The 22998-nt window shown below is 38.1% G+C and overlaps 1 protein-coding gene across 1 annotated transcript in view; it reads left to right on the top strand.

The window, feature by feature from the left end:
* Nucleotides 1-19473, top strand: part of CAB39 (calcium binding protein 39) — a 73126-nt gene extending 53653 nt beyond the window's left edge. Inside the window, exons 4-10 of the mRNA XM_065410266.1 lie at nucleotides 2097-2261; nucleotides 6754-6872; nucleotides 9566-9734; nucleotides 10535-10594; nucleotides 11291-11356; nucleotides 14699-14842; nucleotides 16895-19473. Of these exons, the coding sequence (XP_065266338.1) occupies nucleotides 2097-2261; nucleotides 6754-6872; nucleotides 9566-9734; nucleotides 10535-10594; nucleotides 11291-11356; nucleotides 14699-14842; nucleotides 16895-17083 (912 nt within the window). The 3' untranslated portion in view covers nucleotides 17084-19473. The remainder of the gene's footprint in view (nucleotides 1-2096; nucleotides 2262-6753; nucleotides 6873-9565; nucleotides 9735-10534; nucleotides 10595-11290; nucleotides 11357-14698; nucleotides 14843-16894) is intronic.
* The last annotated feature ends 3525 nt before the right edge of the window (nucleotides 19474-22998 follow it).

Here is a 22998-nt window from a genome sequence, read left to right as displayed (position 1 = left end):
CAGATGTCCGTAATTGATATACCCTTAAGTAAGGTTATAGATGCAGACAGTGCTATTGTAGAATGCTATTACTCTCAAACCCCAAGTTCTGTTGTAACAGATCTAAATACAACTGGACATGCCCTATAACCTTTGTTTCAAAATTACTGAACCCTTGTTTCTGTCTGCAATGGATACAAATAGTCTAGGAGAGCTTCTAAATGGGTTGTTCCTATCTAGGCAAAAGGCTAATGCCCTCTTGACATCTAGGGAATGGAACATGGCTTCTTGACTAGTCCAATGTTGGTTGTTTTGGGGGGTGGGCAAAGAAGAGAGAAATAGTTTGATTAACATGAAATTCTGGGGACACCTTAGCTAAAAATCTTGGATAGGCCCACAGCGACACTTACCCTGTGGTGAATACTACAAATGCAGGGGTCTGACATTAAAGCCCCCAATTCTCCACTTCTAGCCTCCAGTTCTCCAACCCTTTGGGTAGAAGTGATGCCTATCCAGAAGGCTATCTTCATTGATAAATCTATTAAAGACCATGTAGCTAGTGGCTCAAAAGGAAGTTTCATAAGGCAATTAAGGACTAGGTTCAGGTCCCAGCTAGGAGTAGGGTCTCTGATCTATGGGAAGCGATTTGACAAACCTCTTAGGAATCTTGCCATAGTTGGGCGAGGGAAGAGTGGAAAAACCTCATATGGGTGTGAAGAGCTGTTATTGCCACTAAGTGAACCCTAATGAAATTCGTAGAAAGACCCAATGTTTTCAATTCCAATAGGTAACCCAATACCGTAGGAAGTGGAGAGTGAGTCAGCAAAATCTGATAACTGCTACACCAAAGATGATGATGTTTGCATTTCAGGAGATACTTCTTGTAGATTCTTTTCTACTGTTTCATAAAACGTGTTGTACCTCTGACAAACAAGATATCTCTAGTCCTGACAACTGTTGAGGAACCATGCTTGGAGCCTTAGAATATGTAGGTTGGGGTGACATGTTCGACTGGCATCTTGAATCAGTAAAAGAGGACTGATCAGAAGACGTCACAGAGGGCGAGAAGAGAATCCGATTAGATAGGGATACCAAACTCGTCCTGGCCATGTTGGTGCAATCAGTAGTACTCTGGCCAATTCTTGTTTGATCTTGTTGAGAACCTTTAACCGTAATGGTGTCAGTGGATACACATACAAAAGACCCTTCATCCATGAGATGAGAAAAGCAACTCCTAGGGATTGGGGTCAAGACCCCCTCTTGAACAATACCTGATGCATTTTGGTCAGGTCCTTCCATCACTTGAGTGACTGTAGAACACACTGGAGAACAGACGGTAACCTGCCTACCCTACCTTTGCTAGGTTTGTAAACCGTTCAAAGCTATCCTTGTAGACCTCAGAGATGCAATTTGGCATGCTGTACTACAAAGACACAAGCTGACATGTGTCCCAGCAGTTGAAGACATCTCTGTTACTTGAGGACTGCTCTGAATATTGGTGATGAGATTTGCTAGTGCAAGAAATCTGCTGAAAGGAAAGCACTCTGCTTCTTCAGACTCATATATCAACAGAAATGGACATGTTATTTTCCTATTGACTGGAATGGAAGCCTAACAGCATAAAGGAGACTCGATAGGCACACAGTTTATAGAAATGTATTTACCTGAGCAATTTATTAGTGATGGGAATGTTTCCAGGTAATGTTTTCTGGGTTGATCACATGTACAAATCCATTTTACAGATTGGGAACAATTTTGCTCTTCCTTATCTTCTCAATATTATTACTGAAATGGTTTCTGTAAGTGCAAGGTTGAGAGGATGAGGAAAGGGAAGATGTTTTCATTGTAGATAACATAATTACTGTATTGTCAACTGAGTCTTTTGAATCTTGCCTCTAGGTCAGATCTCTCTCTCTCTCTCTCTCTCTCTCACTCTCACACACACACACGATTTTTGACAGGTGGCGATGTGATTTTTTGTTTTTTTGTTTTTTTTTTTTTGTAATGAAAGTTTGCAGTTGATCAGAACAAAACACTGTGTGGTTTACAAAGACAAGCAGAATTCTTTTAGCTTTGAAAGTCACTGTATCTACTCTTTATATTGTTTGTTTCTTCAGGCTACTGAAGAGGTTTCGAAAAATCTGGTTGCCATGAAGGAAATATTATATGGCACAAATGAAAAAGAGCCACAAACAGAAGCTGTGGCACAGCTTGCTCAAGAACTGTACAACAGTGGTCTTCTTAGCACCCTAGTAGCTGACTTACAACTGATTGATTTTGAGGTAAGAAAATACACCTCTATCTCGATATAACGCTGTCCTCGGGAGCCAAAAAATCTTACCGCGTTATAGGTGAAACCGCGTTAGCCCCGCCCCCCCCCAGAGCACTGCTTTACCGTGTTATATCCGAATTCGTGTTATATTGGGTCGCGTTATATCAAGGTAGCAGTGTAGTTACAAAACTTCATGAGCCACACACATGGTAAGTTGCATTCTGACCATCAGAATTCCTATTTAATTGAAGTAAGAGGTTCACTTCCTAGCTACACAATTTTTATTTTTTCAATGCTGCTAATAATAGCAATTGTATTTTAAGATTTAATTAGGAAACATTAATACGAACTACTTGGTAAATTAACCAGATGCGTGAGATTAAATTTCTGAGGAGTTTGGAAGGATAGATCACATAAAAAATGAAAAGTAGATGAATAGCTCAAATCTTTATCCCAGAACTCTAACAGAGGTGTTGCTTAATCTTTAATGTAATTTAATTGCTGTGTTCAGAGAGAGATTAAAATCCTAGATTGTATTAATGCCATAATGCCCATAGTCTTATTTAAATCCCTTTTGAGTTATTACAGTATAATACTGAGTCATCTGACTATTCTCATTAAAAAGTTTTCATTAATGCTGCCACTAATTAGCCATTTTTAAAATCTTTAATACTCTCCCTGTAGGAAACAAAAGTATATTTTTTTACATTCTCCCTAATCATTTTTCTGTTTAGACAGGAAAGTCAGATTTTATTGATCACTCCAAAATATGAAAATTAATTTTATCTTTCTGTAAGTTTTCATTTGTTGCTCAACAGTATTTATTTGAGTACTTCATACACAGTAATTAATATGTCTTCACAACACCACTCTGAGGTGTGGAAGTATTGTCATCATCCTCATTTTATGGCTAGGGAACTGGGGCACAGTCCGATTTAGGGCTTGTCTATGTGGTAGCGCAGTGCGGACTATGGGATGTGAATTGTAGAGTGCACTAATGTGTTGTGCTCTGACTGCTCCATGTAGACCCTTCTGGTGACACACCCACGCCCCTCTGCTATGTAGACAAGCCCATAGTAACTTTCCTACAAGTTGCATAAGAAGTCTATGGCAGAGCTAGAAACAGAGCCCAGAATTCTAGTGTCTTGACTAGGCTATCCTGCTAATTAAGGTTGCTATAAAATTGTACTGTTCATAAAAAAGTTGGCCATGAAGCAAACACGACAGTCTAAAGGGATGTTGTAGTGTTACATTCCAGAATTAAGTTAACTTTCTTCCCCAACCCCTCAGAATATTGTTTGATTCTGTTACCATTTGGTCCTTTATAGCTGGCATACACTGAATTTCCTATAAGGTACATTCCAGAGTAGATTAATCCAGAGACAAAACTGAACACGTCCTACAGAAACCTGAACCCGAGTTTTCAAGCTATAAGAGTCTGCAAGTGATTGTTTTAAAAATGACTTGTCAGCGTTTCTAAAAAGAAAAGTCTTAACTAGAAATTGTACCCCATAAAAAAGGGTTTTGAAAATAAAAACTGATGGAAATTTTTTTTCTCACCACATACATGTCTTTATATAACAAAAACCCAAGGAAATTCAGAGTGAAAGCAATTGAGATGGTCCCTGCTTATTGAGGATAAGATGCTGAGAAATTAAATCTGGATTCTGCTGACTTTCAAGATCTTTATCAGTCCAGTTTTTAGTCTTTCTGGTTATTTGGGAAGCATTCTTCTGGTGATGGAAAATGGTGGTGTACAAATTGATTTTATTACATCTATAATGGCATGGAATTGCGTAGGATTGTTCTGTATTAAAGGTAGCTGTACATTTCAGTCTGAGGGGGCTGCTGATTGTTGGTAATAGCCTCCTATTTTTGGACTCTCAACTGCTCGGTTACCTGAGAAGGATGTGGCTTTTCCTTGCTGAGATGAATATTAGAGAGACAAGGTGGGTGAGGTAATACCTGTTATTGGACCAACTTTTGTTGGTGAGAGAGACAAGCTTTCCAGAGCTCTTTTTCAGGTCATGTTAAGAGCCATTCATCTTGGACTAAAGCAATGCTCTTTAATGCAGAATGTGGCAATTTGCTTACCTAATGTTGTGGGCTGATGTCAGCACACCTGTGCACCACCACCTGCACTAACTTCCCATCAGTTACTGAGCACAATTCAAGATCTTGGTTTTAGTCTCTTAAGCCCTGTGTGGCTTGGACCTTACTATTTTTTGAGACAATTATGTCCAGAGCTGAAAACAGATGAGATGCTTTTGCTGATGTTTCTTTGCTCCTTCTAGTGGTATGACAGAACCTGAAGTCGTTTGTGCATGGATCAGTGCACATTTTTGACTAAGTATTTGTTTGACTATGGATCATTCCTGAGGGAGTTATCTTTATAAATTGGGATGATAGGGATTTTTTTTCTGACTGTTGCACTCTGTCTGCAATCTATTTGAATCTAAATACCACGGTGATGGGCCCCCTAACGTAAATGAAATTATTTTAGGTCCTCCTTAAGAAATTGCCCTGAAACATCCAATCCTTACTCTAATATTAACATTTGTTTGGAATTGTGTCTATATGTAGAAACATTTTTTCATGTAAGGCAATCAACAAAACTGTTCAAAGAGCAATAACTTGTCAATCGGTTTCCTGCTGACTTGTATTAAAGTATCTTTCAGTGGGAGTAATTGCAGCCTTTGAAAAGTTTAAAAAAAAAAGACAGAAACACAAAACAAAAAACCTTTTTGCATCAGGGAGGTAGAATCCGACAATGCTGGCACACTTTTACACTTCACCTCTGAGAATCATGACTGTTGGCATGAGAATTTGTGTGTGTCCTTGTTAAATAGACCATTACATCACTTGGAAGTAATAGATGATGCTTCTAACAATAACTAGATTTGGAATTACTGTGTACCACCACCAGCTCAATTATATGAATAAAGAGGGGGAGCTGTTGCTGTCGGTAAATAGGGGGAATAATGAGATCCTGGGCAAAATTGTCAGTGTTAGTGGATGAGACTTGATGGCTATATTTCTCAAAACACTGCTCTACTCATTACCAGAACAAAGGGTTCTGATGCTGCTTTGGGCAGGCTTTCAATAGAATTATAAATCAGAAAACAAGCATTTACAAAACAAACTAACACTTATATCCTGACAACAATACTGCAGCAAACTCTCCATGCTAATTAACAAACAAAAATGTCATTTTTTTAGAGACTATGATCTTCCTGGGATTTTCTAAAAAATTGGTTTATTTTTTACTCATGCAGCATCCATTGTCACAGCGTCAGGAGTCCAATACTATAATTAATACAAATCTAAAATAATAAGCTATCGTTCTGTCATATTTGTTGGAAGTCTCCATAAAGTGTAAGGTCTATTTCTTTACCTTAAAACTTGCTACACACTGATTCAGATGGTGCCAGAATAAGTTCATTCCACAAACAAGGATCATCAATAATAATGGTTTGCTTCTGGTCTCAGATTATAAAATTCAAGTAAAGCATGATTAAGAGTTTCTTAACAGATCTGTACTGCCAGGTCAGGACCTGTAGCTAGATCCTGTTCTGCCCAAGGTGGTAACCAGCTCCTTGAGCTGCATATAGAAACAAATACCCTTGAAGAGGACTTGGAAGTTAATTCCAAGTAATGTTCGCACGCACTGTTAGGCACTCCTGCTAACTGGCCTGAAGTAATGATGAACTGAGTATGATTCCAAAGATACAAACAATATTGGCAAATGGTAGATATATGCATCCAATATAGGGTGCATGCAGAACTCCTGTCTTTCTTTCCAGTGCTTACAGCTATCAACCAGCTTCATTTAAGGTAATCTAGGTTGAATTTGAGCATAGTGCTCTTACCCATATCCACACTTCTATCAAGTATTGAGAAAACTGGGGGACTGTGGTATCCTAGATCATATGATATGAGGAATATGCCTTTGTTATACTTACCTTTGACTTTAATTATAATTGTTATTGTTTTCCATCTTAAAATGAAAACACACAATAAAAAAATTGTAAATTGGAGTGCAGTCTGCATGTTGTTGGTATTGCAGCCCAAGATGTGTCTCAGTCTTCCCTAGAAGAAGGACCTGAACACATGCACATTGAAAATGAGAGGTGACAGAGTGGAACATTGAAATATTCCATCTTACTCAGGACTGTGGCATTGTTAAAAATGGGCATAGTATTAACATAATTTTGGTACAAAATGAATCCAGAGAAACTCTAGGAATTTCAGATGAAATATAAAAGGGTTTTTATTGTTTTAAACATTATCAGTAGGTTATTCAAGCTATCCAAATGTAAGTTGATACAATGATGTATTGAATGCTGTGACAGATTTGAAATAGGTGTAGAGAAACGAAGTATTTGGGGAACTTTTTTGTGAAATGGTCATGTTTAAGTGTATGTATATTAATGTATGTATTAACTCTTGCTATACATTCTGGTACTAAATGTTATATGCTTAATTGGTTACGTTTTTGACAGGGCAAAAAAGATGTCGCTCAAATTTTCAACAACATTCTCAGAAGGCAAATTGGTACAAGAACTCCCACAGTGGAATACATCTGCACTCAACAAAATATATTGTTCATGTTATTAAAAGGGTATGTCCAGTATTCGGTGTAAATAGTTTTATACGAAGTATTGGAATGGTTTTTTCAGGTAAAAGCAGGACAGTGAGAGTGGTGAAATGTCCCTTCTTCCTTTTCAATTTGTTTAAATAATTTTGCCACAGGGCCTGTAACTTCCCTTAAAGTAACTTAAGTCAAATGGATAATTTAAGCAATAGAATATCAAAATATGAATCCTTTAATGTGAAGGGTGACAGGGTGAGAATTGAAAACTAATACTGCGCTAAAAACATTCTTGTTGGGGTAATGTAATGTTCCTTTTCACTGAACTTACTTCATTGTCCAGAATTTAAACTGTTATTCCTGATCTTAGTTATTTACCGAGTGTTTGAATGATTGTTCTAACCTCTGGCTAAATGAACTTGCTGTCCCATCCTCTGAGTTACGTGCAGCTCCTGCTTCATAGTTATTGGGTAATACAATTACAGAGACATCAAGCAGCTCCAACGTTTCTAGATATGATTGTGTATTCACTGCATGCCAGATTGCTGTTTCCACCTCTGTTCTTGTATTACCTGCATTGTTACATCACAGAATCATGCCATATCAATTATGCTGTAGCAAGTCTGCAGCTGCATACCAAAATAGAGGTGCTCGTGAAAACAAATTTAAGTAAAAAGACTTTCATTTTGGGGTGGGAAAGTTCACTAATGTCTTGCATAAAACCATTTTTAAAATGTTAACATTTCAAACACTAATTTTATATCAGTAGCTGTAGCATGTATACTGATGGATATTGTTCAAATAAGCTCTCATACATCATGATGTACAGTATACTCCTGATTATCCAGATAGACTGAGGGACACTGATTTTATTTGGATAATTGGGAGTTCGGATAATCAGGATAGCAGGAACCATTCAGCCATTGAGCAGTGGGGTTCCCTCCTCCACAACGGGGGGCTCATCTTGCTCCTCACAGTACTGGCCAGAGGTCTTTGCTCTATTTTACAAATCTTCACATTAGCCAAATCCCTTCCTTGTCCCCCAGCATGAGATAGGTGCCCTCTGCAGCACGTATCTCATGCTCAGGGACAAGAAAGGGATTTGGATAATGAGGTTTGGGTCAATGGGGGTATACTGTAGTTGTACTCAAATGCTACAGTGATTGGCATGGTATAAGATTCTATAGAAATGATAAAGAATTAGATTAAATAGTTAATCCCTTGGAATAGCTGTTTGCCACATCATGACGACATCAATAAGATGTTAAAATAACAGGTTTTGTTTTCTGGATGTTTAAACAAAAGATCTGCTCTTTAGTTTTTCCTCAAAGTTTTTGCATTACATAGTAATTAGAGATGTTGCCAAGTCTGAAACCTACCAAATGTGTGGTATCATGCTTATGTCACATTGTCTCTTCATTCTCTTTATCTGTGCCACTTGTCTGAGCCAGCAGAGTATTGATACATATAGAAAAATTGTTTTACAACAAGAGCAGGAACTTGCACATTTTAATCCCTGGCTTCCTCATGAACACTAAGAACCCCCCAGCAGTCTAGAGGAGCAACAAAATGTATCTTTGCAATTGTAAAGAAATCCAGTGTTCCACAGAGTACTTTTAATTTTTCCTATTCTACAGTCTCATTTTGACAGAACCCAAGATATCTGAAAGATTCAAAGGGCAAGATTATTATTAACCATCGTATAATATAAAAGTAAGAACAAATGAATGATACTAAATTCTTATATGTGCTTTCTCAAAGTGCTTTACAAAGGAAGGCATAGAAACTGAGGCACAGAGAGGTGAAATAACTTGCCCAAACTGTCAGACTGGTCAGTGGCAGAATCTTCTCCTAACTTCAAGTCCAGGATCGTGTTCAGTGGACCACATTGCTGATTTTTAGGACAGCATTACCTAGGACAGCCACCATGAAACATTTTTGTGTGTGCATGAGTAAAAATGTTTGAAATAGGTGTTGGTTTTAATTTATAGAAATACTTACTGATCTGTTGTATGCCTTACATATGATGCATCTAGTATAACCAAATTTACATAATTTTAAGATATTATGGTGAATGTGAACCAACCATTAGGATCTAGGCTTTGAAAAGGTATATGATTTGCCAGAATCCTGTTGATTTAAATATGTGGAGCTACAAGAGACCCATAGATTTCAGGTGACGTTACTTTCAAATTTTGACCGTGTACTTGCAGTGTAAATGCTTATTCTTTTGACCAAGTGGAACAGTCTGTTTGTTCACTTATGAAGTTCACCTAAAAAGTCATACTCAGTATTCCATATAAATTGAACAAGTTTGGCAGTATACTGGGAGTTGTGAATTGTCCATACCACTAGAGGGCAAACTTCTGCTGTCCCAACCTGCAGAGCACCTACTGCACATTTAGAAAAGCCTGCTATGAGTCACGTTCCACCTGCAGTTATGAGAAGAGGGCATTGATTTTGAGTCTGAACATAAAGTTATGTTTCTTATGCTCCCATTTTATACAAGTGATTCATACAAGCAACAGATTGATCATCTGATTTTGGTAGTGTTTCGTAGAACATCTGAAAGTGGAACTTAATATGCAGATAAATGCCTTTTAATTATTAAAATGTTTAAGTTGACTTGATAACATAATATAGCGTATTGTTAATTATATATAAAGTTGCAGTACTACAGTACCACATTTTAAAGGTATTTATATAGACTTCTCATTTTGCAGGTACGAATCTCCAGAAATTGCTCTAAATTGTGGAATAATGTTAAGAGAATGCATTAGACATGAACCACTTGCTAAAATAATCTTGTGGTCAGAACAGTTCTATGATTTCTTCAGATATGTGGAAATGTCAACGTTTGACATTGCTTCAGATGCGTTTGCCACATTCAAGGTAACTTGCATACCATATCTAAATAGTTACAATAGCATACATTTCTCCAGCATCTCAAATATATAATCCCAAATGTCAGGTGTTAGTCACATATGGAGTCAGCATATGGAGACAGAGAACAAAGTTTGTGACATTCTCTGTAAAGGGGCTGGATCAATTGAACATTGCTGCCTTCTAAGCACATGGCGATTAAGATATTGCTTCAGATACATGTGCTATGTTCAGGGTAACATTTATTCCAGAACTAAAATTTAATCATTTTACTTAGATTGCAAACTCTTCAAGGCAGGGAGGGACTGTCTTGTTTGTGTAGTGCCTTGCATGATTGGTGCTGATTCATGATTGGGACCTCTAGGTGCTAACACTGTACAAATAATGAATAGTGTAAGTGGACCCTTTGGTGCTGTAGAGCTCCTCTGTTGATATAGTAGCTTATGTGTCATTTCTGTTGCAGAGAGTAGGCCTGGGTTTCCCTGTGCCCCAGTGATCCAAGCAGCTGTATCTTGGAGCTGTTGGAAGCCAACACAAGTTAAAAGAGCCTTCAAATTGCTCTGATTTCTCTGAGAACCAGTACAGCATATAGCAGACCCCTTCCTAAGTTATGCTATGAGTTTTCACAGCCACAATCAAGAATCTACACCAATATTCCAACTTTTTTTCTTTATTTCCATAGTATATCAAAATCCTTCATTGGATTAATTAGACTCTTCAGAGGCATCCAGAATGAATATTTATTATTTTAATAAATACTTTTTTTTTTAAATCTGAAAATATTGCTTAAACATGACATACTTTTTCAGGATTTACTTACGAGACACAAGTTGCTGAGTGCAGAATTTTTGGAACAGCATTATGATAGGGTGAGTAAATATATTTAATTCCTCAGAACTTTTTGATGATTGATACAGAATAATTTTCATTTGACTGAAAAAGTTAAATACTTTTTCATTCTTTGTATCGTATTGCTTGGATTCTTAGTTAAGAATTACCAAGGACAGTTTATGTATTGCATTAATCAAAGTTAGGTTTGCATTTTTTTGTGCCATAGTGCTTTTAAAATAGAAATTTGTTTTAAAATTCTCAGCATTTCAACATCAAAAACTTAAACTGAGATTTTGAAAAGATGAAAATCTAGCTTTGTGAAAATGCATTTTCCACTAGAGGGAACCTCTTCCCATTTTTTCTGTTGTCTATATGAGGCCTTAGTCACAAAGGTATGTTTGATAGTTTTGCTCCATCTGCTGGCCAATTCTGATATTAATAAAAGCTTAAATCATTTCATAGTCTACAAAATTTTATTGCTTAAAGAATAACTTCCTTCATTATATGGTAGTCCAAATATTTAAAGTTCCCAAAATAGCAAAGAAATTAAGTTTTTAAAAAGCTTGTTAGAATTTTAAACACCTGTAATGTAATACTGCAAACCTTGTTTCAGTAGAATTCTAAGTTTTTATTTACATATCTATTAAAGATCCCCCCAGTTAAATAAATTCATTCAGAAGCAGGGCTTGTGCCACTTGGAAAGTTCCTGATTTTTCTCTTCATTCTCCATTCAGTTCTTCAGTGAGTATGAGAAGTTACTTCATTCAGAAAATTATGTGACGAAAAGGCAATCACTTAAGGTAAGGTAGTTTTACTTTGAGTGCCCTTTTTTTCCCCAAGGGGGAGGGATAGCTTTGTGGTTTGAGCATTGGCCTGCTAAACCCAGGGTTGTGAGTTCAATCCTTGAGGGGGCCATTTAGGGAATCGGGGGCAAAAATCTGTCTGGAGATTGGTCCTGCTTTGAGCAGGGGGTTGGACTAGATGACCTCCTGAGGTCCCTTCCAACCCTGACATTCTATGATTCTATGATAATTTCAGGGTGAATTGATTTAAATCACAATGACTTAAATAACTGGTTTGAATCCCAATTTAAAACAGTAAAAATAGTTGATTTCAATAACTATTTTAATAAGATTTTATTTGTGGACTTGCCAAAGAGTTTATTTTCATCACTTGGGAGCATGGTTGAATCAAAGCAATCTGGGGCGCACAGCAACACAGGGGCCCCTGTGCCACACCCTTGCAGCATCGCCCTATCTTCCACTTGGAGTGATGGTGGCCGGGTTAGGGCTGCAGGGGTGGAGCCCAAGGGAAGCAGGGACAACAGGCAGAACCAACGAGGCTGGAGCAGTGGTAGGGGGCCCCCATTTCCCCCCAGATATGGCAGTAGGGGCTCCCTTACCTATCCCAGAGGCACAGATTTGGTAGCAGTGGGGCTCCCCCAGTACTTACCCCACAAATAGGCATGGATGTATCTGTACAGAGTGATATTTCTTGACTGAAAATTTTGTAGCTAGAGACAACTGTCAGCCAGGTGTCTCCAACCACGGTTCTCCAGTTTGAGGATGCAAGAGAGATCTTTCATTGTTTTTTATGAAGACTGGCTATTATTCAAGCTTCTTATATTGCAGAAACTCCCAAAGGTCTAAATGGGATGAGGGCCCCATTGTTATAAAGCATTGTACAAACACACACGAAGACCGTGCATGTACCAAAGAGCTTACAGTCAGGGTATTGGGTGAAACTGTCCAAGGAATGATTTAGACTGGTCTGCGCACAGTTTTTACACTGGTATAATATATATCATCGGGGTGTGATTTTATAAAGATGTAGTACCAGTAAAGCAATGTGGATGCCGTTACACTGATGTGAAGGTGCCTTATACTGGTACAGTTTATCCCCTTTTCCGTGAGGGAATAGTTGTACCAGCATAAGCACTGATTAGTTTTAGACTTATTTCCGCAAAACTCAGGGCCCAGGTACGTAATTTAATAAAATACACTTAAATAGATATAATTGCTAACCACAGCAACATCAGCATAGATATCTATTAAACATCCGTGCTGGTCAGCTGTGGGATGTGTTAATTTTCCATAGGGAAGTATGAGGTTGGAGTGAAGGTATTGCACAGTTGTCAGGAATCAGTTACAAGTGCGTGTTGGAGGTGTATGGGACTTACTTATAGATGGGTGAGTGCAGTGTGTGGGGATTGATATGTTAAAGAAAGACACGTTAACTGGACACACATGCTTGCTTCTAAGTGTTTGAGTCGGCATAGGCGCGGGAACTAGGAGCCCCAAGTTTTATGTGGGGTCCCAGCTGCTGGCTCCGTGCCCGGGATTTCATTCCCCAACCGCCCTCCTGGGGCCCTGCGCCCAGGGCTTGGGTCCCTGTCCCTGTGCCTGGGGCCCCGTCTGCTAGCTCCCTGTTCCTGGGGCCCCATCTGCTGACTCCCAGGCTCCCGCTCCCGGCCCCGTGGCAGGGGCTCTACTCTCGGGGCCCCGGCTGCCAGCCCCACGCCTGGGACTCCACTTCTGGCCCCACATGCGGGGTCCCAGATGCCCTGCTGTGGCCCCAGCCTTGGCCCCTTAGCCCTGCCCGGATCCCCCGCTTCCGGAGACATGGCCCTGCTCCTGGCCCTAGCTCTGGAGGGTGGGGCAGCATGGATAGGAATAAAGGGGGGCATGAGGTAAAAAATAAAAACTTCTTTCAGCACCCCCACTATTAAGTGTTCCAGCACCACTGTGAGTAGGGGGGGTTTCCTGTTAAGCAACCATAACTGTGTTTTATTTTTTTCTCTTTTGGAATTTTCTTTTCTTTTGTTATTTTTTAACTGTGTATGGTGTTAGTAGATTATAAGAGACAGGTTCCTTTTCCCCCACAATGTTGTTATAAATGCTTGCATGGTCGGGTGGTAATTTCAGACTTGGAATATGTATAGAAGGTCAAGTCAGTGTTTTCATTTTGTAATAGTTTTACTAGAGAATTTTTAATATTTTTCTGAGTGGTAAAAAGAACAGATGTAGTAGAAAAGATCAATTTCCGAAGATTAAGTGTGCATTGGGAACCTCAAAAGTGTAACAAAGGACTAAAAAGCAGAGCTGGTCCATTTAATCACACACTAATATAATTGTCATAGTGCTAATTACTGTTTATATTGTTTCATTTTCTTTTTATTTTAGGTTAAAGTTTGCTTTTTTAAAAAGCAAACGTAACCTTTTAAATTAAGACGATGCAAAAATAGCCAAAGACTGTAACCACCTGAAAAGTACCTACCCAACATCACGATGCAGGGATGGTAGAGCCATGGATTGAGCCTGGTTCCTCCTATATTCCAGTCCCAATGCCTTAACCACAAAACCATGACGTACAGTATAAGGTTTTATAATTAAAGACTGTTCTGTCTGTGTCAGTGCTTTGTAGAGATGGTCATGTAGGGATAATCCTGTTTTACAGACGCCAGAGACAAGAACACAGATTTGGCCTGATCTTTGTGCAAAGTAGCATGGCTACATGGATGACTCTTCTTTTATAGCTGTTATATTAGAGACTGAGCTTTTATTACCACCTCTGGTAGAAATGGTCTTGTGCAACCTCTCAGATCCTCTCTTACCTCATTTATAAAATTGGGAGGGAGGATGATACCTTGACTGTGGGTAGCTGACTTATGACAACATCGAATTATCCGTTTCAGATACCAGACATATTGAACATAGATATGGTACAGTAGCTAGTTATCACCTAGCAAAGGGCATTCGTTATGGGGGTACTGAGAGCCCCTTCTGCCGACATAGCACTGTCCACATCAGCACTTTTGTCAGTGAAACTTGTGATGGTCAGAGGGTGTGTTTTTTCACTCCCCTGACCGACAAAAGTTTTACCGACAAAAGTGGTAGTGGAGTCACAGGCTAAGGGGAAACAGAAAGGTAGGCAGTTTTTCAGCCATGCTGAGAGAGACAATGGAAAAACCACATCAAAATACCCTGGACTGGGAGTCAGGAGAACCAAGAGTTTGTTACACCTCTTTTATTGACAGATGTCAATTACTCAATGTGCTTCACAACCCCTATGATAAAAATTGTATTTGAACTCCTAAGATTTCAGTAGTACTTCATTGTTCTGTCACATTTTTCCACCCTTAGTTGCTTGGTGAATTGCTGTTGGACAGGCACAACTTTACAATTATGACAAAATACATCAGTAAACCTGAAAATCTGAAACTAATGATGAACCTTCTACGAGACAAGAGTCGCAACATTCAGTTTGAGGCCTTTCATGTCTTTAAGGTATCGTACCAAAAATCATAAAACCATTGAATAGCTTCTGTAGTGTGCCTCATTTACACAGGTAGTGAGGTTAGTCGATGATGGCAAACCTCAGATCTGTCTGCTCTGAAAAATTACTGGATTCTTTCTTTTGCTGAAAAGTACTTACTCAGGAAATGCTAAATGGTTTTGTATGGTTATTGTTAGCATAACCTTCCTCTTCTAAAATTCTGTATGAACTGAGAATGATGAAGGGGATGAATGCATGCTGTGATTTCTGAGCGTAACTCGACAACATTCTGAGGATTCTAAACAGGTCTGTGTCATGCTATGTAGTACTATGGAGGATACGTGTAGTATTTCAAATCAACTAATCAGTTTTGAAAAATCTAAATCAGGGTTGTCTGTTAAAACAAGTTACCCTTTTTATTAACAGTAGACATAAACTAATGATTAGTAATAGGTTGGGGACTTAGCTCCATTCAGGAATAACCCTGCAGAAAGGTTTTAAACCATCTCTAGTCTCTCTAACGATGATGCTAGATACATAAAATCGCGCACTTGCTACAGAACTCAATCCTATGAGCTGCTGAGTGCCTCCTGCAGGATGTCATGACCAGGCAGCTCCCATTAACATCAGAATTGGGCCTTCAGTCTCTACCTCAATAACATATAAAACTGGAAAAAGAACAGGAGTACTTGTGGCACCTTAGAGACTAACAAATTTATTAGAGCATAAGCTTTCGTGGGCTACAACCCACTTCTTCGGATGGGTTGTAGCCCACGAAAGCTTATGCTCTAATAAATTTGTTAGTCTCTAAGGTGCCACAAGTACTCCTGTTCTTTTTGCGGATACAGACTAACACGGCTGCTACTCTGAAACCTGTCATATAAAACTGGTTTTCATTTCAGATTAATCTTCTCAAATATTCCATTTGTTTTTTCATGTGCAGATATTTAGGAGAGAAAACATTCATAATTTTAAACTTGGGCTGTCAATTAATCACAGTTAACTCAAGTGATGAACACAAAACAAATTAACTAGATTTTAAAAAGTCACAATCAGTTTTAATCGCACTGTTAAACGATAATAGAATACCAATTTAAATTTATTATAAATATTTTTGGATTCTGCATTTTAAACATATTGATTTCAATTACAACACAAATACAAAGTGTACAGTGCTCCCTTTATATTTTTATTACATTTTCAGTGTAAAAAAAATGAACAAAATATAGTATTTTTCAGTTCAACTCATGCAAGTACTGTAGTGCAATCTTTTATTGTGAAGGTGCAACTTACAAATGTAGAATTATTATTTCTTACGTAATTGCATTAAAAACTAAAATAATATAAAACTTTAGAACCTACAAGTCCACTCAGTCCTACTTCTCGTTCAGCCAATCGCTAAGACAAACAAGTTTGTTGATATTTACGGGAGATAATGCTGCCTACTTATTTACAATGTCACCTGAAAGTGAGAACAGGTGTTTGTATGGCATTGTTGTTGTAGCTGGCTGTGCAAGGTATTTATGTTCCAGATATGCTAAACATTCACATGCTCCTTCATACTTTGACTTGTAGGCTCTAAAGTTTTACATAGTTTTGTTTTTAAGTGCAGGTATATAAAAAACAACAATAATACTTTTACATTTGTAAGTTGCACCTTCACAATAAAAAGATTGCACTACAGTACTTGTCTGAGGTGAACTGAAAAATACTATCTTTGTCGTCTTACCGTACAAATATTTGTAATAAAAAATAATATAAAATGTGCTGTACACTTTGTATTCTGTTTTGTAATTGAAATCAATATATTTGAAAATGTAGAAAAACATCCAAAAATATTTATAATACATTTAAATTGGTATTCTATTATTGTTTAACAGTGAAATTAAAACTGATTGATTGTGACTATTTTTTAATCTTGTGACTAATTGCAATTAGTTTTTTAATCATTTGACAGCCCTATTTTAAACCATTATCATCTCACTTTTTATTAGCTAAGTATAATTTTAACTGAGCCTTCTGTTTCCTGTATCTGTGCTAAAATCCCTCTTCTTTTGTTGCAGGTGTTTGTAGCCAATCCTAACAAGACACAGCCTATATTAGATATCCTCTTAAAGAACCAGACCAAACTTATTGAGTTCCTCAGCAAGTTTCAGAATGACAGGACCGAGGACGAACAATTTAATGATGAGAAGACCTATTTAGTTAAACAGATCAGGGATTTGAAGAGACCAGCACAGCAAGAAGCTTAATCTCCAATAAACCCCTAAAATATTAAACCCAAATTCCGCATTTGCTGTTAGATATTCAGCATCAGGCACTCTTATCAATTCATGAGGAACATTACTGCTAATCTGCTGTTCAGTGAACGGTTTTTGTTTTCTCTTTTCTTTTTTAGTCCAAGTTGAAAAACATAGCTGCTGCTTTCTTGCACAATGTGGACTTTCTTGATATTTGTGTCATTTCAGAATTCAAAGACACTGCTTGTTTTAGGAGTCCTGGGGAAAAAAAGATACTAGATTCATGAAAGCAAACATAGATGATAGTTTGGTTTAGGAAAGAAGGTATTAATGTAGTTAAGCAACAGGTTGCATGCTTGCAAATCTGATTAAATCGTATGTTTGCACTTACCTTGTTTGAGATATGAGCACAATGTGACCTGTGCATACATGGCACCATAATATAAAATTGTATGCCTTGATTAAAAAAAAATGTGCAGTGCTTTACTTGTAATCAAAGGGGAAATGTATCTAAGATGTGAGCTTATTGGGATAAACAGTTGTCTTGCAAATAAACTCAATTTAGCAACTTTTAAAAGAGTGAAATCTTGAGGTTCATAAGGAAATGTATATAATATGCCTTTCACTGCTTTATAGATTTTTTTTGACATATGATTTTCTGAGAATTGAGTTGTAAACTTGGAAATATGTTCTAAGGGTTTTGTTAATTTTACTTTGAAGGTATTTCAAACAGTAGAGCTAGCAGTGACACTTTGCATTTCATTTCAACAATGCTTGCTGGTTTCTTTTGTATATAACTCTTAGGTTGCTCATTTCTTTAAAAATATGATTTAATTTGTACAGCAGAGGAATGTTATTGTATTAGTCTGTAACTATTACTTAATATTGAGTTCTGCAAAATGAATGCTCATATGTAGCTGAATACTTCAGATCATCTGAGAATGCTGATTTAACATTTCTTAAATACTGCAGCATCAAAAGGAAAAAAAACAATTTATATGTATTCACTTATCTAATGGGGTGCCATCAATTAGGTTAGGCTAAAATATAGAACTGGAATCCTTTAATCTGTATTCTTACTGGTTAATATTGGCCTTATTCACTTAAATTAGTGCTGTGTTCTGTAAATGGTCAAGATTATGATAAACTAATATTGATTCCTTTTTCTTCTGGGGAGTCTACAGAGACCACCTTTGCTTTCTTGCAGTAGATATCTCAGTACAATAGTTGTGAAAGTGAATAATTTCCCCTTGACTTCGAGAAAAATAATTTCATAGATGGCCTACTTGTAACAAAATGATTTAATTTTGTCATCCTGTTCTTAAATGCTGCAAACTATCAGTATTTATAAAAAACAAACAAACTGATTTTGCACCATGTTGGCTTTTGTTACTGTGACCATAACAAAAAACATCTACTAAATATTTGTAAACAATGTTATTAAAATTGTATCTATTCATCTTATAATTATGCTAAAATCACAACCAACTTATGAGTTGGAGTTTGAACGTTCAAATTCTACATGGCTGAACCTGATTGAGAATGCCATAAAGTTGCTCATTGCTTCCTGTCCTCTTACTAATTAAAATTATTTTCAGTTAGCAAGATGAAACCCCTGATTGACATTTTAGCTAATTTTGAAGCCATTGTGAGGGAAATCAGGTAATAGCTCCAGAAAATTGGGTGTTTTCACTCTGGTAATATAAAATGTCTCTTAACATTGTCATTGATCTCTTTAAGGTTCTTAATCTGTCCATTGCAAACTGATTCATATTGTCTCCTGGAAAATAGCAAATTAATCTTACTGAAAATGAGAGATCTCTATTTTTAAAATCATTTCGGTAGGCAGACAAAATTGGCCATTAGATGGTATTATAGTTCAGCACTAGCAGTCTTATATTTTGGTTTATCATAGTTGAGTGGAAGAAAACATTATTTGCCAAGTTATTCTCTATAACACACAAGGCTTCCACTTCAAAAAAATGTAGAAATGCTAAAATTTATATATGTAAAGAAGTGAAGAAATTTGGATTGGGCTATTGGTTTTTCTCTCTCTGACTGGGAAACAGTGGATATGATAACTTTTTTAACATATGAAAGCATTTGAATGTTGGCGTTCAAGAAAAAAGTTGTATTTAAATTTAAGATCATTTGACATGCTATTCATATTTAAAAAATTCTGCTGTACTGGAAGTAGTTTCTTCTCATCTGCGTGAAGGCTTAAAGATATTACTAAAAGTTATTTAATGTGAGGTTGTTGTTTTTTTTAAATATTGATGTATACAGTTGTAATTCTACTTCCATGAAAGTATTTCATTTCTCCTGAGAAAAAATGCATTTCTTACCAGAAAATCTGGCTGGCCCCATAATTTAAATTGAAATAAAATTTTGAAGAAAATCCATTATGTGCTTTATTGTGTTTGAAAATGTCAAGTTACATGTGGACCTGAACACTCACCTCTTTAGTGCCTTAAAGGAGTACATTCTGCATCACTTCTGAATCATAAGTTTGCAAATGAAACAGAATTACTGAAGGTAGTTAAATCCAAAGCAGACTGTGAAGAGTTACAAATGGATCTCATAAAACTAGATGACTGGGCAACAAAATGGCAGATGAAATTCAGTGTTGATAAATGCAAAGTAATGCACATTGAAAAACATCGTCTCAAATATACATACAAAATGAGGAGGTCTAAATTAGCTATTACTACTCAAGAAAGATCTTGGAGTCATTGTGGATAGTTCTCTGAAAATGTGCTCTCTGTGTGCTGTCAGTCAAAAAAGCGAACAATGTTATGAACCATTAGGAAAGAGAGATAGTAAGACCAAAGATATCATAATGTCGCTATATAAAGCCATGGTATGCCCACGCCTTGAATACTGCCTGCCATGTCCAAAATATAGATAGATAGATATAGAGAGGGAGATCTATATAAAAAAGAAATGGAAAAGGTACAGAGAAGGGAGTATGGAACAGCTTCCATATGAGGAGAGATTAAAAAGACTGGTACAATTCGGCTTGGAAAAGAGACTAACGATATGACAGAGGTCTACAAAATCATGACTGGTGTGAAAAAAGTGAATAAGGAAGTGTTATTTACTCTTTCTCATAACGCAAGAACCAGGCATCACCCAATGAAATTAATAAGCAGCAGGCTTAAAACAAACAGAAGGAAGTATACTTCCCAAAATGTACAGTCAACCTACTGAACTCGTTACCGGGGATGTTCTGAAGGCCAAAACTGAGTCCAAGTTAAGTTCATGGAGGATAGGTCCATCAAAGGCTGTTAGCTAAGATGGTCAGGGATGTAACCCCAGGCTCTGGATGTCCCTAAGCCTCTGATTGCCATATGCTGGGGCTGGACAGAGAGAGGATGGATCACTTGAAAATTGCCGTTTTGCTCACTCCCTTTTAAGCGTCTGGCAATTTGCACTGTCGGAAGACAAGATATTGGGCTAGTTAGACCATTGGTCTGACCCAATATGGCCGTTTTTATGTTGCGTTCTTATAAAAGAATGATCCTAAATGGCACTTTCAAAGCCACTCTTGAGAAAGGTGCAAAGGAGTGCTGTACAAAAGACGCAATAACTGATTTGTATTTGCAAATGGCGGCCTGGTTTCTCTGATCCTTTGATTGTTACAAACTTTGGGCCTGATCTAAAGCCCACTGAAGTCAATGGGGGTCTCAGGCTTTGGACCAAGCCTTTAGTGTTAATTTCAGCATGGAGTTAACAATTATAAGCCATGTTGTTCTGTATATTGTTTGGATATTCCCTGGAGACAATTTAGGGTTTATTTCCACTGAACTCATCACTTCTTATTCCTAGTTGGTTCTTTGGTTTTTGTACTCTCTATTCCTAAACATTTTTTGCTTTTGATTATGTCCATTTTTCATGCCTACCACTAGCAGTTAGAGGAGGCTGACTTGCCAGTCTACTAAATCAATGCAATACAAATAAAAACAGCAGGGTTTTTGATGCAGATATATATGGCTATTCTCTTTAATTATTGGAAAATCTATTTTATATTGTTTTTTTCCATGTGCAGCATATTCATGTCACATTAAAAGAATTATTCAACATGTTATAGCTCTTGGTCAACAATCTACACACACTTGATCCTTTTAGATTATATTGGTTCAATTTTAGGATCGAGCTTTTCCCTTAAAATACAGTATATTATAATGCTTTATAGATTAAGATCACATTAAAGGAATGACATTTAAAAATGGACAGGTGTCCTCTTAGGTGCCTGGATGAAAATTTCCATTTAAGTATTTGGATGAGATAGCTAAGGGGGGCGGGAGAGCACAGGAGTTTGAGGTTTTTGTATTAATTTAAAATGTGTGTTCTCCACAGATTTTTACTGAATGAATTGCCTTATGGATTGGAATCACTAAGAATCAGAATAAAAGTTGCATGGAGCACATCACAAATGTGAAGCTTGTTTCTGATTATTTCATAGGTAAGAAACTTTCTAATATGGATGTCACCCAAGTTTTTTGATACATAGTGGTTTTGTGCATTTGTCATACATAGCCTCGGCCAAACTTCAGTATTTACTACTTCACTGGGGAAAAAAAAGGCCCTTTCAACGAAGGCCTAGTTAGACTCAGGATTTTTGTTCTAGTCTCCTGCTTTCCAGTCCTTAGCTGTTCACTATTTTTATTAAAGTTCTAGAGCAGTGGTAGTGGTAGCCAAATGGCAAGTCTTCTCTCCCGCAGTGGTCAGTATGTGCCACCGACTGCCACTGCCTCAGTGACCAAAACCTTTTCATTATGTACATTTGCTCTGAATTTGCAGCCTGTGAAAGAGCTCCAGTGTGGAGATTCATCTGGACTTTCTCCTGCTGCTATTCTGGCTCGCAGCCAAGGCCATGTTCTGCTTTCTCTGGGTTGTCCTTTATTGTAGACCAGTGGAACCCAAACGGGGGGTGCACCCCCCACAGGGAGTGTAAAGGAAGATCGGAGTGGCCCCCAGAGGGGGTAGGGAGGGAGCACCACCCAGTCCTACTATGCCCCCAGCTCTGCCCCGGCCCTGGCCTCAGTTGTGGCCCTGGCTCCGCTCCCGGCCCCAGCTCTGCTCCCAGCCATGGCTCAACTTCCAGCTGTAGTCCGGTCCCGGTTTGTGACACTATAAAGGGGATATAGGCATGCTTTTTTTTGAGCACTTCAGCATATTGTAATTCAAGGTGTTAGCATCCATAGGTAAAATATTTGTAATGTCTATTTGAACAATACCTCTTAAAGCAGTGATCCCCAAAATGTTTCTGTCGTGTCCCTCCTTTCCCATAATGGAATCTGTCCGCGTCCCCCTGGGAGCCAAGGTCAGCAGCTGGGAGCGGAGATGTGGTCAGGAGCCTGGGCCGGAGCCGGGGCTGAGAGCAGAGCTGTGGCAGGGAACAGGGCCCACAGCTGGGGCTGGGATCCGGGGCCGGAGCTGCGGCTGGTGCCAGAGCCAGGGGCTGAGGCCGGAGCAGGACTGGGGGAAGAGCCAGGCTGGCCGGTGCTTCCTCCCTGCCCCAGTGGGGGCTGGCTTGGGCTCCACTGCGCCCCTCTGAACGTTCCTCCTCTCTCTCGCCCCCCCTCCCCAGTTTGACTATATCTCTTGCCAAGAGACTGCTGCATCCAACAATGTGACATTGTTCCTATCATAAAACACATCAAACGTCATTAATGAGTTAGCACAGCATACATCTGAAGTATGAGGAAGACCAAGTGAAAGCTCAGCTTGTGAATGACAGGATACTGGGTTTTGCTGCTTTACTAACCATCACAGGGAAAGCTTCAAAGTAGAGAGCCTGAAAATACCCTCATAATTTGTGCCCAGAAGCTTTGGTCAGGAGCAGAATGGTTGTTTTTAATCTGCCAACTGCAAAGCTCTTTGAAGCAATGAGACTTTAACTCTGCCAAGGCTTCATATACATC

This window comes from Emys orbicularis, chromosome 9, assembly GCF_028017835.1.
Source record: "Emys orbicularis isolate rEmyOrb1 chromosome 9, rEmyOrb1.hap1, whole genome shotgun sequence".
In the NCBI taxonomy this organism is placed as follows: Eukaryota; Metazoa; Chordata; order Testudines; family Emydidae; genus Emys; species Emys orbicularis.
Note: the sequence above shows the minus strand (reverse complement) of the source record. Positions and strands in the feature narration are given on the sequence as shown.